General features: G+C 48.5%; 1 protein-coding gene across 1 annotated transcript in view; it reads right to left on the bottom strand.

The window, feature by feature from the left end:
- ITGA9 (integrin subunit alpha 9) overlaps nucleotides 1-15,737 on the bottom strand; it is a 346,914-nt gene that overhangs the window by 317,662 nt on the left and 13,515 nt on the right. The window contains exons 2-4 of the mRNA XM_034991993.1: nucleotides 12,535-12,662; nucleotides 11,076-11,182; nucleotides 1,643-1,766 (exon numbers count right to left, since the gene is read on the bottom strand). Coding sequence (XP_034847884.1) covers nucleotides 1,643-1,766; nucleotides 11,076-11,182; nucleotides 12,535-12,662 — 359 coding nt within the window. The remainder of the gene's footprint in view (nucleotides 1-1,642; nucleotides 1,767-11,075; nucleotides 11,183-12,534; nucleotides 12,663-15,737) is intronic.

Raw genomic sequence — 15,737 nt, 5'->3', positions numbered from 1 at the left:
GCCACTTAATGACACATCATGTGCAAGCGTGAGCCACGGTGGCTACAAAGCTCTAGCAACCTCTTCCGAGGTCTCACCTTTTGCGTTCTGATGCTTACGGTGGGATACAGAGGAATCACCAGGGACAGCAACATGTCCCTATTTCACAACACGTCTTCTGGGAAAACCAACATCCTGGTCCTATTGCATAACTAGTCTGGATTCAACAATCACTGACTCCAGCACCCCCATCAATTCCCTCACCTCTCCCCAGGCCAACGAGCTACCCGAGGAGTTGCTCCAGGAGCTTCCCCTTTTCTTCTTGGGGGTGGGGGGGCAGTGAGGAATAAGCTGGGGCAGTCAGAACACAGCCTTGACCCCTTATTGATGTATTTCTACTACCTGTCCCTCTCTGTCAACTACATTATATCCATTTTTCAGATGGAGTTTTTCTTCTGACTGGGGCAATACAGAGATAAACAGGGCCAGAGTTCAATGCTGACACAGAGGAAAAGAACAAGGCTCGCCCTCATGGAAGGACAGGGTTCGTGCCTCCTGCGGAGAACCCGCCAGTTCTTCCATGGGGCCACTGCACGGAACACCTGCTTGGGACACCAGGGTCCCCTTCAGGGCCCTGGAGGGTCCTCCAGGAGGCAGAAAAATGCATGTGTCCAGACAGCATTTCTCAGAACCATCTTTGATGGCTGCAAAATTGGAAGCCTAAGAAACCCCAGGGAAGCCCAGAGGAAACATGGACACAGGCTAGTGGAGACTTCGGTCCGAGCAAGTAAATTAGAGGGAGAATTAAAATATAAATAGCACAGCACTTAGAGAGGGAACAAGAGCTAGCTCCCTCGGAATTAGGCAAAGAACACCGGAGTGTACAAACTATAAAACCGATGAAAAGGAGAGCATTTCCTGAATCCTTAAATCTCAAGTTCAACTGAGCTAAATAATGATCAGCTCAACAAAGATTTTTTTTTAACTTAAAAAAATAATGATGATCAGCTCAATGGTGTTTGGAGGTTTTAAGCAGGGAGCCTGAGAAAATACATTTCCTTCCAAGATCCCAAGTGCCCCTTGGCAAAGAGGACTTCAAACTGTTATGAGAGTATGGGGACCAGATGGGAAGGAAAGTCAGCCTGGGGACGTTATGGAATGACTGACTCCTGGGTTTCCTCTTCCTGCTGCCCCAGGACATTTGTCCACAGGAGCTGTAGGACCATCTGGGAGCTAGGACCATGGAGACCATCTGAGCCAACCTCTGAATTTTCAGGCGAGGACATCGAGGTCCAAAGAGAGAAAGTAGGTCTCCCAAGGCTGCCCAGCATGTGGCAGTGCCAGAAAACCAAGTTCTGCCTGATCACTTGGCTGAGGCTTGGTGAATTTTGGTCTGAGACTTCATATAGCTAGGTAAGCACTGTGAGCTCTGGGGCAGAGATGGGCAGGGCTGGGGCTGGGTGGGGCCTGGAACCATGGCCCCCTGCTCACCCCCATTCCCTGGGCAGGGCCGTGGGTGCCAAGAGACCCACTGAGGACCCAGTGCTGCCCTCCAGTTAGAGTTTGGAAAGTTGAGGGAAACGGAGATGATGGGAGTTGTTCAGGGCACTGTGGCAGGGGTGGGGTGGGGTGGGGGTGTGGGTGGGGAATCAGCAGCGCTCACCTTCATAGCAAGGGATCAGCGTCCTGCCTTTGGCCTGGAGATTGGACGGGATGATGTAACAGAAGCCATGGGGCAGGATATGGTCTGTTTCATAGTAGATGTTCTTCCAGCGGTGGGCACAGGCCTAAAGGACAGAGAGGGGGTCAGAGCAGGAACGTCAGCGCCAGGAGGTCCCAAAGCAGAGCCCTGGCAATGCCAAGTGGTTCCAGGGGAGGAAAGGGGCAGAGGGGTCAGAAAGCCGTCCTCCCTCCTGCCCAGCCACAGCTTGGCACCAGGTACTGTTTGGGGTATCAGCAACCTATACAAACAAGAACAAGCCCCTGGGAGGCTACTAGGAATAAACAGCAAACAAACACATAAACTAATAAGGGTTGTACCTAGTGCTGAGCCCTGGGAAGGAAAGACCCGGGGTTATGAGACAGAGACTGGGGGTGGGAAGGACAGAGGTCAGGGAGAGAGCGCCAGCCACGCTGAGCACAAGGGTATGGTCATCAGGTGCTGAGAAAGCACGTGAGAAAGGCTTGGAGGTTCAAGGGAAAAGAAGGTCATTGGTGGGCTGGTTCTGGACTGTGGTGGGAAGAAAGAAGTCAGAGAGGGGACAGGATCAGCCCACGGGGGTCTTGTAGACCCTGGGGACTATTACTTTAGTGGACGTGCAGGGGAAGCTGACAGAGTCTCATACAGGTGAGTGGCACGATCTGCTCTACAGTTTAGAAGGACAACATAGCCACTGTGTGGAGACCGCAGGTGGGCAAGAGTGGAAGTGAACGTCCAGGTGAGAATGAACGCTGGCCTGGCCCAGGATGGGGGCAGTGGAGAGGAGAGGAGGGGCTGGCTTCAGGGTGCATGCTGGGGGTAGAGCTGATGGGCCCTGGGGAACCGCCAGAGTGAGGGAGAGCAGGAAAGGCAGGAAAAGGGAATCAGCTGAAGGTAAGACAACCCCCAACAGCCACCTTGAGGCCCTCAGGCCAGGATGGGTATGCTATGCATGCCTCACAGGTGCATCTGTTCACTTAGGCACCCAGCAAGTATTTACTGAGCACCTACTGTGTGCCAGGCTCTGTGCTAGACCCTGAAGATACAGCAATGAACAGTCAGAGCCCTGGGTCAGTCTGGTGGGGGAGACAGACTCCAGCCCTCATGAGGCTGCTGGACAGCAGGGCACACTTTGGGGAGCTCCTGTTTTGAGCTGGTTCAGGGCAAAGTAGCAGGTTGAACCACTGCCCGTGTTTGACTATTTTTGCCTACAGAAAGATTTCAGCATGCACATCATTAACTACAAGTAGATGTTGATGGTTCTTCTTTCAAAGTAGATTTACATACAGCAAAATGCACAAATCTCAAGTATACCATTTAATGAGCTTTGGCAAAGGTGTACACTCATGTAGACAGACCCTAAGCAAGATACAGAACATTTCCATTTCACCCCAAAGCTCCCTCATGCCAGAAAGTGGCTGGTTTCCGCAGGCAGGTCAGAGACGGCTACTCTGAGGAGGTGCCATCTGAGCAGAGGCCTGAGAAACTGAGGGAATGGCTGGGAGGGCTCTGAGGTGGGCTATAGCTTGGCATACGTGAGATGAGGCCATTAGGGACAGACAGACCCCTTAGTCAGCTCTCTGACAGCCTCTCAGCACTGGGGTCCAACAGACCCTGGAACGCCAGCCAGCGGCAGGAATGTGGGCTGGGTACATCCTTCCCCACCCACCAAAGAACACCCCCGGCATCACACTCGGACATAACTGCGCACTCCACGTGTGACCGCGGAAGTCCGAATACCCACAAGTTTGGTCGGGGTCCGACCAGCTCACGCCGAAGGCGTGCCTGGTTCTCGTGCGCATGCGCCACTCACGTCGGCGGCCTGTTCAGCCCGGGGACTTGCCCGGTTCTCGTGCGCATGCGCCACTCACGTCGGCTGCCTGTTCACTCCGGGGACTTGCCCGGTTCTCGTGCGCATGCGCCACTCACTTCCGCTACCGGGTCACTTCGCTCTAGCCTACAAATGTATTTCCTTAAAATACCACATTTTAAAATAATCATAATTTTTAACATCTTGGTTTCTCTACCTCAAATGCACAACAGGCACAATGTTCAGCATTTATATGGCCCACATTTGACTTCTGCAGCCCTGGAGCGTGGGCACAGGAGTCCGAAATTCCTGTTTTCCACATGGGAACCCCAAGTGGGCTCGGAGCTGGCAAGTGCTACAAACCGGACTGGAACCCACCATTTCAGGGCCCTCCTCATCTCACTAGAAAACACTTTCCATTTTCTTTCTTTCTTTTTCTTTTTTTTAATTTTCCATTTAAAACTTCTAATTCCTTGGGGCGCCTGGGTGGCTCAGTCAGTCAAGCGTCTGCCTTCGGCTCTGGTCGTGGTCCCAGGGTCCTGGGATGGAGCCCGGCATCGCCTCCCTGCTCAGCGGGGAGTCTGCTTCTCCCTCTGCTCCCCCCACCCCATTCTCTCTCTCTCTCTCAAATGAATAAATAAAATCTTCAAACAAACAAAACTTCTAATTCCTGCCTGAGAAGCCATCAAACCCACCGCCTGAGATAGCTCCGGTGGCTGTTGGGCTCCCAGCCTTACCCACAGGTCCTAATACCCCTGCAATAACCACTCTGGGGCCCAGTGAAATACCCAGGGCACCGAGGGAGACGGGGGCCTCTTTGGGGCCCTCAGATCATCCTCTGGTGAAAGTCACGCCCTGCCAGCCTCTCTGCTCTTCATTCCTTCAAAGCAACCACCCCCAGGACTCCTGACAAGGCCACTCTCTGCCCAAGGGCAAAACTACTGGAAAGGTGAATTTGCCCACACACTCACTGGCTCTTGCCCTAGGACATTAAACTGCATAAAACAAATCTCTTGTTATTCCTTAAATTGCAAACCTTCATTCCTCCCCGCTTGATACTGTCTTGTGCTCACAGCATGCTTCTCAAGCTGTACAAATCCGTCACAAAGCATATAATCGCTCCACTCCACTAAGTAGTTGATGTTTTAAATTTTTAGCTCTGACTCAATTCCGATGGCTTGCAAGCCATCCAGTTGGCTGGCAAATGACTTCTATTTTAGCGTATAGACTCAGCAAAGCCCTTGGCTTCAAGGGCTTACTGCATTTTATTGTATTTCTGGGCTGGAGAGACCATAAAAAGAGGCGGATGTTTATCATGGGACATGCTGACTCTTCTAAGGAAGGACATTCTGCATTTAATGTCTAGTTTATTGTCTCATTTGTTTTTGGTTTTTTTTTAAGTGCCATAAACTGTTTAAGGAGTGATCTTGAAGAATTCCTAGAAAATCCAAATATTGTTTTTCACAGTAAACTAAACTAAAATTAAGGCATTCTGTGAGGTCAGAGATCAAAGTGTCAAAGGCAGTATGCATGTAGGAAAACAACGAAGAGTATTTCTGAATATAAATTATAGAAAGAAAAGACTGTTTAGCCCCGATTATCATTATATATACACACGCATGTCAATCTGACTCCTACATTAAAAAAAAATTCCTAGGGACTGTCTCCAAGGGATTACTAACCCCATCAATCTCTCTAAATGAGTTCTGCTGTGAGGGAGGAAGGGGGGCAGAGCAGGGAAGAACAGGAAAAGAAGAGCATTCTCTAAAAACAGCAAGACCAGTCAAACTCAGATTCCAAATAATTCCAAATAAGGGGAGGAGGGTCTACCATCACCCCCAAATCTTAGAATCTGACATCTTTCCAGTTATAAGGAATTTTTCTTTTTTTTTTTTTGCTTCCAAAAAATAAAAAGGAGAAAATGAGCAATTTTTATTTCAAAGGTCTTTTTTGTTGTATGGAAACAGCACGTCCTTCCTGGGCGGGCGGTGTGTGGGGGGCGGGGGGAGGGGGAGGGGATCTTGGGCCTCTCCCAGTGGCTCAGCCACAAAGGCACAAAGGTCCCCACCCCACCCTCTTACACAGATGGCCAGAGCTATTACCACGCCTCGGGTCCACCCTGCACAGCCAGGGCCAGGCCATGGGCCACCAAGAACAGTGGGTGGAGGGGGTCAGGGCCATGATGCCACAGATCTCCCCTACCCAGCAAGGAACACCGCCTCCCCACCCCCTGCTCCAAGGGAGGACGGAGTGGCCTGGGAGGCACAGGGAAGGGGCTTCTGGGGTATTGGGAAAGTCCGTTCTGAGAATGACAATTCATCAAAGTGAACACAAATTATTTATGTAACTTCTTGCATGTGTTATAGCTCATTAAAAGTTCTCTAAACAACAACCACCACCACCACCAGGAAACACAGCAACAGAAGTAAATGCAGAAATGGACCCTGCAGCTTCGAAAACAGCGGACATATGAAAAGGGGTGAAATAGACAAGGACTGCCCTGGCATTTGGAAAGGACGCGGCATAGAGCTGAGAACACCGCTGCCACCAGAAATAATCTAGATGCTTCCATTATTTGTCGTCTGAGCCTTGGAGATGACTGAAAAGCAGAAACATCAGACTTGAACATTTTTAGGTGCCCTCCCAAATCCAATAAGAGTCCATGCCTATGCCGGGTGGGTTGGTAAGAAATTATTTCTTTTTCTCTATTTCTTAAACTGTCATCTGCACGCTGGGTGTGCCAGAGGACAACGTGGAGAGGCAAGAGGCTTGCCCCTAACGCCGATGCTGTGTCTGCACCTGGTATCATTTGTTTGCTGGGGTGAAAGTGGAAGGTACCGCAACACCTGTGAGCCAAGACTAGCAGCTACGAAGCCAAAGTCAGCCCACCAGAACTGGTTGCTGGGTTCAGGGCTGAGAAAATGTCATTGGTCAATGAGACACTTGAAGCCCTGTCACAGCTTTCAAATTCTCCATCTGTTCTTTAGTTTGAATCAGCACCAGATGCCATTTTCAAAAAGCCCACCCCACCTCCCCCCACTTCAAACCCACCCTGGAATCTAACATTATGTTCCTTGGGGATACAGGTCCCATGCTCACACCCCAGGTACCTCCTGAGCCTTCAAAGGTGTTTGAATAACACCCGTCTTCCTGTGTTTAATTTTCAAATAAATACTTGCCTCACAAAAAGCCTTGACAGGTGGACTTGACACATTAAAGAAAAAGCAAGTGAATAAAAGGCCTCCAAAATGTAAACATGGATGATGTTACCACTCCCTGTACCTTGCTGTCACCTATCATCTCTCAGGCCATTTTACAGCATTTAGCCTCATGCTTCTATCCACCACTCACTCAGCCACCAAGAAGGGATGGCAACTGATTTGCTTCCTAATTGTTTTAACAGTGACACTCAGCCCTCATATTACTCAAACACACCTTTAGACACCCCTCCTTAGAGAGATTGTCTCCAAGCACTGACAGTGAAAAGGGTAAATGATGCGGCCTCTCCCCAAGCAGCTTCCATAAAAAAGGAGACACACACACAGGATAAGTAATACATACAAAGGTAACGACATAATGCTCAGTTCCTAATGACCCAAAAGATGCTAAGCTTATTCCAGCAAGCACCGTTACCAAATGACAGGCTTCAAGGAGGAAGCTGAGTCTAACCCAGGGAGGATAGAGGGGGCTGGGAACAGAGAAGACTTAGGGCAAGCCTTTCCTAGCAAGATGGCACATAAGCAAAAAGCTACAAGGACAACTCAACAACAACAAAAAATCCAATTTAAAAATGGGCAAAAGAGTCGAACAGACATTTCTCCAAAGAAGGTATATAAATGGCCATCAAGCACATGAAAACATGCTCAGTATCACTAATCATTAGGGAAATTCAAATATCATTAGAGAAACTCAAAACACCATCTTGCACCCACTACGATGGCCACTAGTAAAGGAAAGGAAATGTGTTGGCAATGAGGAGAAATGGAACCCTTCTCTTGTGCACTGTTGGTGGGAATGTAAAATGGTGCAGCCACTGTGGGAAAAGAGTGTGGCAGTTCCTCAAAAAATTAAAAATAGTTTAGCAATCCTACTTCTGGATATATATACAAAATAATTGAAAACAGGATCTTGAAGAGCTATTTGCACACCCATGTTCATAGCAGCATTATTCACAATAGCCAAGAGGTAGAAGCAACCCAAATAGCCATCACTGGATAAACAAAATGTGTATATACAAACAGTAGAATAGTTTTCAGCCCTAAAAAAGAAGGAAATAGGGGTGCCTGGGTGGCTCAGTCGGTTGAGCGTCTAACTGTTGATTTCAGCTCAGGTCATGATCTCAGGGTCATGGGATCAAGCCCACATCAGGCTCCATCCTGGGCAAGAAGCCTGCTTAGGATTCCCTCTCTCCCTCTCCCCCTCCTCTTGCCCTGCATGTGTGCATGCTCTCTCTCAAAAAAATTTTAATTTAAATTTAAAAGAAAGAAGGAAATACTGTCATATGCTACAATATGGATGAACCTTGAGGACATTATGCCAAGTGATATAAGCCAGTCACAAGATAAATACTGCATGATTCCATTTATGTGAGTTATCGAATATAGTCAAACTCTTAGAAACAGAGGAATGGTGGTGGTCAGAAGCTGGGAGCAGCGGGAAAGGGGCAAATGTTCAATGCATATAGTTTGTTTTACAAGATGAAAAAGTTCAGAGATCTGCAGCCCAACAAAGTGCACACAGGTAATGCTACTATACTGCACATTTAAAAATGGTTAAGATGGGGCGCCTGGGTGGCTCGGCTCTCAGATAAATAAAATCTTTTTTTCTTAAATGGTTAAGACACTAAGTTTTATATTGTCTTTGACCACAGTTTTTGGGGTTTTTTTTAAGATTTTATTTGTTTATTTGACAGAGAGAGACAGTGAGAGAGGGAACACAAGCAGGGGGAGTGGCAGAGGGAGGAGCAGGCTTCCTGCTGAGCAGGGAGCCCGATGTGGGGCTCGATCCCAGGACCCTGGGATCATGACCTGAGCTGAAGGCAGACGCTTAATGACTGAGCCACCACAGTTAAAAAAAAAAAAAAAAAAAAAGGCCATGAGGAAAACGGATGCGGACGACTGTCCCTCCTTCTCCAGCACCCATGGGGTGGCTTATTGAATGGATGAAGCAGTAATTGTGTGAAACAAGAGAACAATAGCTCTGCGTGTGAGGAATTAGAGCAGGATTATCACAGCAGATTATCATATCATAGCACCATCTCCACTAAGCACCAGCTCTGCCTTCTTGGCTTCCTTTGCTAACTCGTCCCGTGATCCTCACTGCTTTCATGTCCCCAGAGATGGCCTCCTTCTCAGACTGATTTGCAGTGACACAGAATCCTCTGGAAACAAGTTCTTGGCCACACAGAGGTTATCCATCTGCAGGGAGAGGAAACGTTTTCACAGGAGCAACCTCTGGCTCTCGGGCATCGTGGGTTGTGCAGACCACCACCTCCCCTGCTCTGAATTTCGACCTCAGGCCACCCTGATTTGGAGATGGATCAGCTCCTTCCCTCCTTTCCAGAGGATGGCAGACCAGCATCCCAGGCCCCCTGGGGCCACGCTGTCTGGTCAGGGTCGGGCTACTATGTCTGGAGGAATGTCGAGGCTTGGAGATGGTCCAGGAAGCCCGCAACAGTGATTAAAGCGCTGGACATGGAGACAAACAGTGGATCTACAATGGTTCCACAGGGAGGCCCCTCCACACGGGTGACAGCATCCAGCTGCTTCCTCCCTCCCCAGGGGGCCCGGCAAGGGGCAGATGCTACATTTGTGGTGAGAAGGCAGGCCAAATTCACAAGAACAGCCTCTGCCATTGAGAACTTAACACAAAAGTGGGCTCCTCAAAGAGGGGAAGGAGACATTTGGCCTAGATCCATACGGAAAACCTGTTTCCCCGGGGAGAAAATATAATATGTAAAGCCCTCAACTTTACAGCATGTGAGCCCAAAGGAAGCCTTCAATGAGCAGCAGCTGGTAATATTTTCCCTCCTCGATCTTATGCTTTAATAAGAAAAATCTTCATAGAGCTTCCAAGAAAAGCCAATGAAAAGAAAAGGCCCACGAAGTCAGAATGCTGGTTATCTCAGTGGAGAGGTGCACGAGGGAACATTCTGGTATCAGCAACAGGGATGCAGGAGTGTGGATATGAAAACCCCACCAAGCGGTTTGCGTCAGGCTGGGTAAATACTTTAGAGTTCTACCATAATAGGAAAGTGGAAAAGACAGAGAAAAAAGTAGACAAAACTTCTGAGGCAGTTACGAATTCCTTTTTTGTTGCCGCCAATAAAACCTTCTGGAGTGATGGAAATGTTTTCTCTGTGTCCTGTTCAACACAGTAGCCAGGAGCCATGTGCCGCTACCAATCACTTGCAATGGGGCTAGTACGATTGAAAAACTAAAATTTTAATTTAGATAAATTTAAAATGTACTGACTCCATGTGGCTGGCAGCTACCTCACTGGATGGCATAGCCCTAGGATATCACAAATCTCAAGGGTAAAGACTTTTCTTTGCACCTCCTCAAAGCATCTAATGAACCTGAGCACCTCATATGCACTTTGGGAGCCAAACAGAGTTGACCCTTGAACAACATGGTGGTTAGGGGCACCAAACTCTCATGCACTTGAAAATCTGCATAGAACTTTTGACTCCCCAAAAACGTAATAGTCTGTTGACCTGAAGCCTCATCGAGAACATAAATAGTCAGTTAACACATACTTTGTATGTTATATATACTAGACACCATAGTCTTACAATAGAGTAAGCTAGAGAAAAGAAAAAACTAAGAAAATCCTATGGAAGAGAGAACACATTTACTGAAAATCCACCTATAAGTTGACCCGTGCAGTTCCCACCCGTGTTGTTCAAAGGTCAACTGTAAAGCATGAGAAATAACCTGGATTTCCTAATATATAATACTATGTAGGAATAAATAGGAATATACTACTGATACACACAACACGGATTAATCTCAAAAGTATTTTGAGTGAAAGAAGCCCTACACAAAAGAGCACACATGGTAGATTTCCATTTATATGAAGTTCTAGAAATATAAAAAGTAATCCTCAGTAGTACAAGTCATAACAGTGGTTGCCTTGGGGTGGGACGAACTGACTAGAAAGGAACAAAGAACTTTTTGGGGATGACAGAAATATTCTATGACTCAGTGGGGGTGGGGAATTACACAGGAGTGCACCATGGCCAGAACCCAAACTATAATCTTAAATTCTGTGCATTTCATGCACAGTATACCTCAAAAAACACCCACTCACAAAAATGCTTATGTAAGGAACAAGATTTCCGAAGCACTCCTCATACATATTTTGTCATGTTAAAACAACCGTATCTCTACATCCTGGAACAGACATTAAACATCTGACCAGATAAAGAAAATAAAAAGATCAGTCATTGGTCCAAGCAGTAGTCCAGAGCAGGCAACCTCAAGGCCATTCCCCTGTCACTGTGCCATCCAGCCTGCCTACAGGATCACAAGGTCATTCGTCCTCAGAGCACCACCCTCCCATCACGGCACCCCCAGGAGGCCTTACCAGCACGAGGCCATCAGCCTTGGGCTGCCGAGCCAGGCTCACCCCCATCCACTCATCATCCCGGTCTTCCCGGCAAGTCTTTCCGCATGGCATGCCCCGATTCTTCCCTGGATGAGAAAGAGAAAAGCCAGATGTGCTTTGAGAAATGATGTTCTGCTGGCTGCTTTTCAAAGGGTGGTCTACAGTCCAAATACTGGTTACCTGCCAGTGAGAAAATAAGGAACTTGGAACAAAGTGAAAATCAACTCCTTCACAATGTCCTGTGGGCTGTTTAGTTGAGCCAATATTTTTTTCAGCACAGGACTTGCTCCGCAAAGGAAGCGGTGCCGAGATTTACGTTCTGAAGCTGACTCCGTAATCTGTTACATACCAGGAATAAGCGGTTCACAAACCCGTCATTTTGAGTATCACTAAAGAACACTGCGGACACCTCTCCCTTTCAGCTAAAGGATATCAGAACAATTCTTCATTTAAAAAAATACAACTAGAAGCTCTTGTTGGGAAAGGATTTTGGAGAAAGTGAGGACCTGAAGGAATTATAATAAAATAGCTCCCACAATGTGCCAAGCACAGATCTATGTATCACCTCTCTTACTTAACCTTCTGAAGGTATCTTAGTCCTGACTTTACAGGCAAGGCAACTGAGGCCAAAGAGGCTATGGGATTTTCCCAGTAAGTCCCAACTAGTAACTGGCAGAGCTGGGCTCTGAACCCAGGCACAGTCACCCGAATCGAAAGATGATGGATCATGTATTTTCCACTGGACCGAAATGAGCTTTTTAAGACCTCCATCCATCATATCTTTCCCTACTTAAAATATAAAGTCTAAGATTGATTTTAATGGCCTCCCCCTTCATGCAGAGCATAAAATCTTCACACCTTACCCCAGCCTGCTGGGGCCTGTGTGAGGCAGCCCCAGCCCACCCCGTCAACCCCCTCTGCTTCTGCTCTCCTGCTCAGCACTCCAGCTACACTCTCCTCACTCAGTACTTTAAAATGGCACATGCTTTCCTTTGCTTGGAGGTTCTGCCTCCCGTAGCTGCCCAGCTAACTACTGTGAATCTTTCCAATCATGTGTAGATCAACTAGTTACCTCCCCTCTGGTCTTCTTGCACTCAACTATTCATTTTCATGTCTCTCTGCCCACTAATTTGTAAGGCCCAGGAGGGCAAGATCTTTGCTTTGTTCACCAATAGATCTCATGCTCAGTAAGTAATAGGTACTTGACACATGATAGATGGATGGGAATGAGGGAAGAAGGGAGGGAGAGAGGGAAGAAGGGAGGGAGGAAGGAAGGGAGGGAGGGAGGGAAGAAGGGAGAGAGGAAGGAAGGAAGGAAGGGAGGGAGGGAGGGAGGGAGGGAGGGAGAGGGGATGAATGATCAGGCCACCCTGAGAAGACAAAGAGGAAGCATGAGGGTACGGAACCCATCTCCACTTTGGCAGTGACATCCACCTACCTCGAGCCATGTCCAATTCGGTGCATCTCCGGTCGGGGTTGGTGTGGACACGGCACTTAAACACAGCCCCAGGGGACTTCACTGAAGTGCTGTACTTGGACTCCGCCTTTGGTGCACCCACAAGGACCCTGCATATCAAGAAGAAAGAACATTCTGTCACAACCCAGTACCAGGAAAGAGGAGGCTGATGGTTAAATCCTCGCCCAGCCATGGGTGGGCTGCCTGAGCACTCACTGAGAAACCACACCCCAGCATTATCCTGTGCTAGGGGGCTCAGGCAGGAGACCCTCCTGCAGTGAACCTGTCAGATTTTCTCCAGGCACATTTAAAGCTTCAGACTGACTGAGAACACATACAACCAAAGGGTTCCTATCTAGAACCTATAAAGAACTCCTATAAATCAATAAGGAAAATCCAGATAGCCAACAGAATAGTGGGCCAGACAGTTGACAAAAGAAAACCAAATGGCCAATAAACGTATGACAAGATGCTCAACAACATTAGTTATCAGAGAAATCCAAGTGAGATACCACTTCACGCCTACTAGGTTACACCAAAAAGACCGAAAACGTCAAGTGCTGGCAAGGATATGGAGGAACTGGAACCCTCATACCCTGCTGGTGGGAGTGCACACCATTACGACCACTTTAGAGAACTAGCCAACAGTTCCTAAGAAAGAGGAACAGGGGCCTACCCGAGCACCCGGCGATCCCATTTCCAGGAACATACCCCACAGAAATGCATACGTGGGTCTACCAGGAGACATGGACAAAGATGTTCACAGCTAAAAATGTCATGGCCGAACACTGGAGGAGACTCAAAGTTCCACCCGTGCTAGAACGGACAGGTAAATGGTGGCACAGAAACACAACAGCATTCTACACAGCAATGAAAATCAACGAGCACGCAACTGCGGCCACACGCCGAGTCTCACGAATACAGCACTGAGCAAAAGACATCAGGCCCGACAGGCACTCACTGTCTGATTCCATTTATCTGAAGTCCGAAGCAGCTGGAATTTAACTGGTGCTAGAGGTCATGCTCTGGGTTACCTCTCAGGAAGAGCAAGGGGGGCTTCCGGGGGTGCTTACGATATTCTATTTGCAACCTGAGTAGTGTCTACACAAATGTGATAACTTTTCTGGATGTGTGTGATACTTCAGTAAAAAAAAAAAAAAATTAATAAAAAGTAGGAAATTTAGAGATGGCATTTCTCTTCTATGTCCCCCTTCTTCCCCTTGCCCCCCACCACACACAAAGCACGTATATTTAGGGGGAAATAGGAAAGAAATAACAGGAGGGTAGAATTATAAACCATATTCTCAACCCCAATGCCAACCAGAGGTAGAAGAGTTCACATATGAACAGGGGCAAGAACGAAGCTGCGCATCCTTCATCTTGAACAGGAGGCTGCTGTGGGGATGAGCTCTCCCCCGCAGGGCCCCTCCCCACCGGAGGACAAGAGCAAGAATTTGAAGACGACAGAAGAAACACATTCGGGCTGTGTGGACACAGAACATGGGGGAAACTGGCAACAAGCTCCCCTACATTTGCACATATTGTTCCCAGAGAGCAGTCAAGCACAGAGCTATAGCGCAGAATACTAACTGGTGCCAGTCAGGCACAGTGTGTGCTGAGCAGCAAGCCATGTGGAAAAGGCCTTGTAAGGTGAGACTTTGAACAAATCTACACCTGTGTCCAAAGAGTAGCAAATTCCAAGCCACCGCTCAAGGAGAACATGAGCTTCTCCTTCTATCTGGCAGCCAGGAAAGGAGATGCAATTCTCCTCGAAAGGTACTGGGCACGTTGTGAAGTATACCATCCCCCACTGGCCTTGGAATAGAATGCAAGTGGGAAAGCGGGCTAGCAGAGGTTAGAATGACCCTGGACAGCCTCCCCGGAGATGGGCAATGCTGGCCCAGGCTCCCCCCACTTTGCCCTGAAGGCCACCTTCACCTTGGGATCATGACCTTCACCCCTAACCTGGCCACAGAGCGACACTGCACCCTGGATAAAAGGAGTGGAGATCTAGAGATCAAACAACAAAAGTCTGGGACCCTCAGATGCACCCGCAGCAAAGGCTGAACAGCCATACCAATCTGGCTCAGAGACGTGGTATCCGGTTCACACGAAAGCATGTGGGTCCTATCTTAATTCCCACTGCCTCCGAGCCTGATCCCTCAACGCCCAGAACACAAAGGATTGCTGAGGACACAGGGAGCCAGGGAAATCCACCCTTACTGGAGTGTTTCTTTCCAGGTCAGTCTCGAGAGTCTGTACTTGATTCCGTGCAGGGTCTGAGACGCACAGGCTCCTATGCTTCCCGGCAGCCCCTCAGTCGCACCCCAGGAAGCTGCCCCCTCCAGGCACTTGCCCACAGCTCCCGCTCCTGAGGCCTCCCCACGGTGGGCCCCAGCTGCAGACTCTCCAGGCAGCAGCAGGGCTGGAACCCACAGCCTTTGGAAATCTGAGCAAGCACTTTCCCACACGGACCACACCAGGGTAGTCAGGCTGACTCAAATGCATGATGACACGCAAAACGCAACTCTAGTGAGAAGAAAGCCACATTAAGGGATCCATTTCCCCCCCCGCCCCCGGCTTCTGGGGCTGAGCTTCAGAGCCACCAGGGCAAGCCAAGGGTTGCCCTCAATAATGCCAGTTATGTTTTCACAGGTGAGAAGAATTAGCAGTTTGACAGGTCGAAACGGCCAAAACATCCCCGGCCTTTCCACGTGTCAGGTTGTAGGAGCTGAGGAACATAAAATGCCTCCTGTGCTCAAAAACCCCAGCGGGACGGGGCTGGGTCCCAAAGTTCCCACAAACTCCAAATTTACATTAGCACAGTGAATAAATGTCACTTGCAATTCATTTTGTAAACATTACAAAAATTAGACCAAGGGGAGAATTATTCTTGTACCAAGGAAGGGAAATGGCTGCAAGAAACAAGCCATTTCTCTATCCCAACCCCCCCGAAATAGCACTGGAACCCTGGTCATGACAGCGCCACTGGGCCAAATTCAGCGACCCAGGTTCACAGGTTATCCCGGGAAGGGACCCTGGAGGGTGGAAATCCCAGGTACTGCTTCTTCCAGCCTAGAGCTGAGACCCAGAGGGGCGAAGTTTGTATCAAAATCTCAGGTGGAAAAAGGATCCACTGAATTGTTTTTCCCTTCCAAACCCAAGGTACTCAGGGGTTCGACCAA

Source organism: Mirounga leonina, unplaced genomic scaffold, assembly GCF_011800145.1.
Source record: "Mirounga leonina isolate KUSES-001 unplaced genomic scaffold, KU_Mleo_1.0 Mir_115, whole genome shotgun sequence".
In the NCBI taxonomy this organism is placed as follows: domain Eukaryota; kingdom Metazoa; phylum Chordata; class Mammalia; order Carnivora; family Phocidae; genus Mirounga; species Mirounga leonina.
Note: the sequence above shows the minus strand (reverse complement) of the source record. Positions and strands in the feature narration are given on the sequence as shown.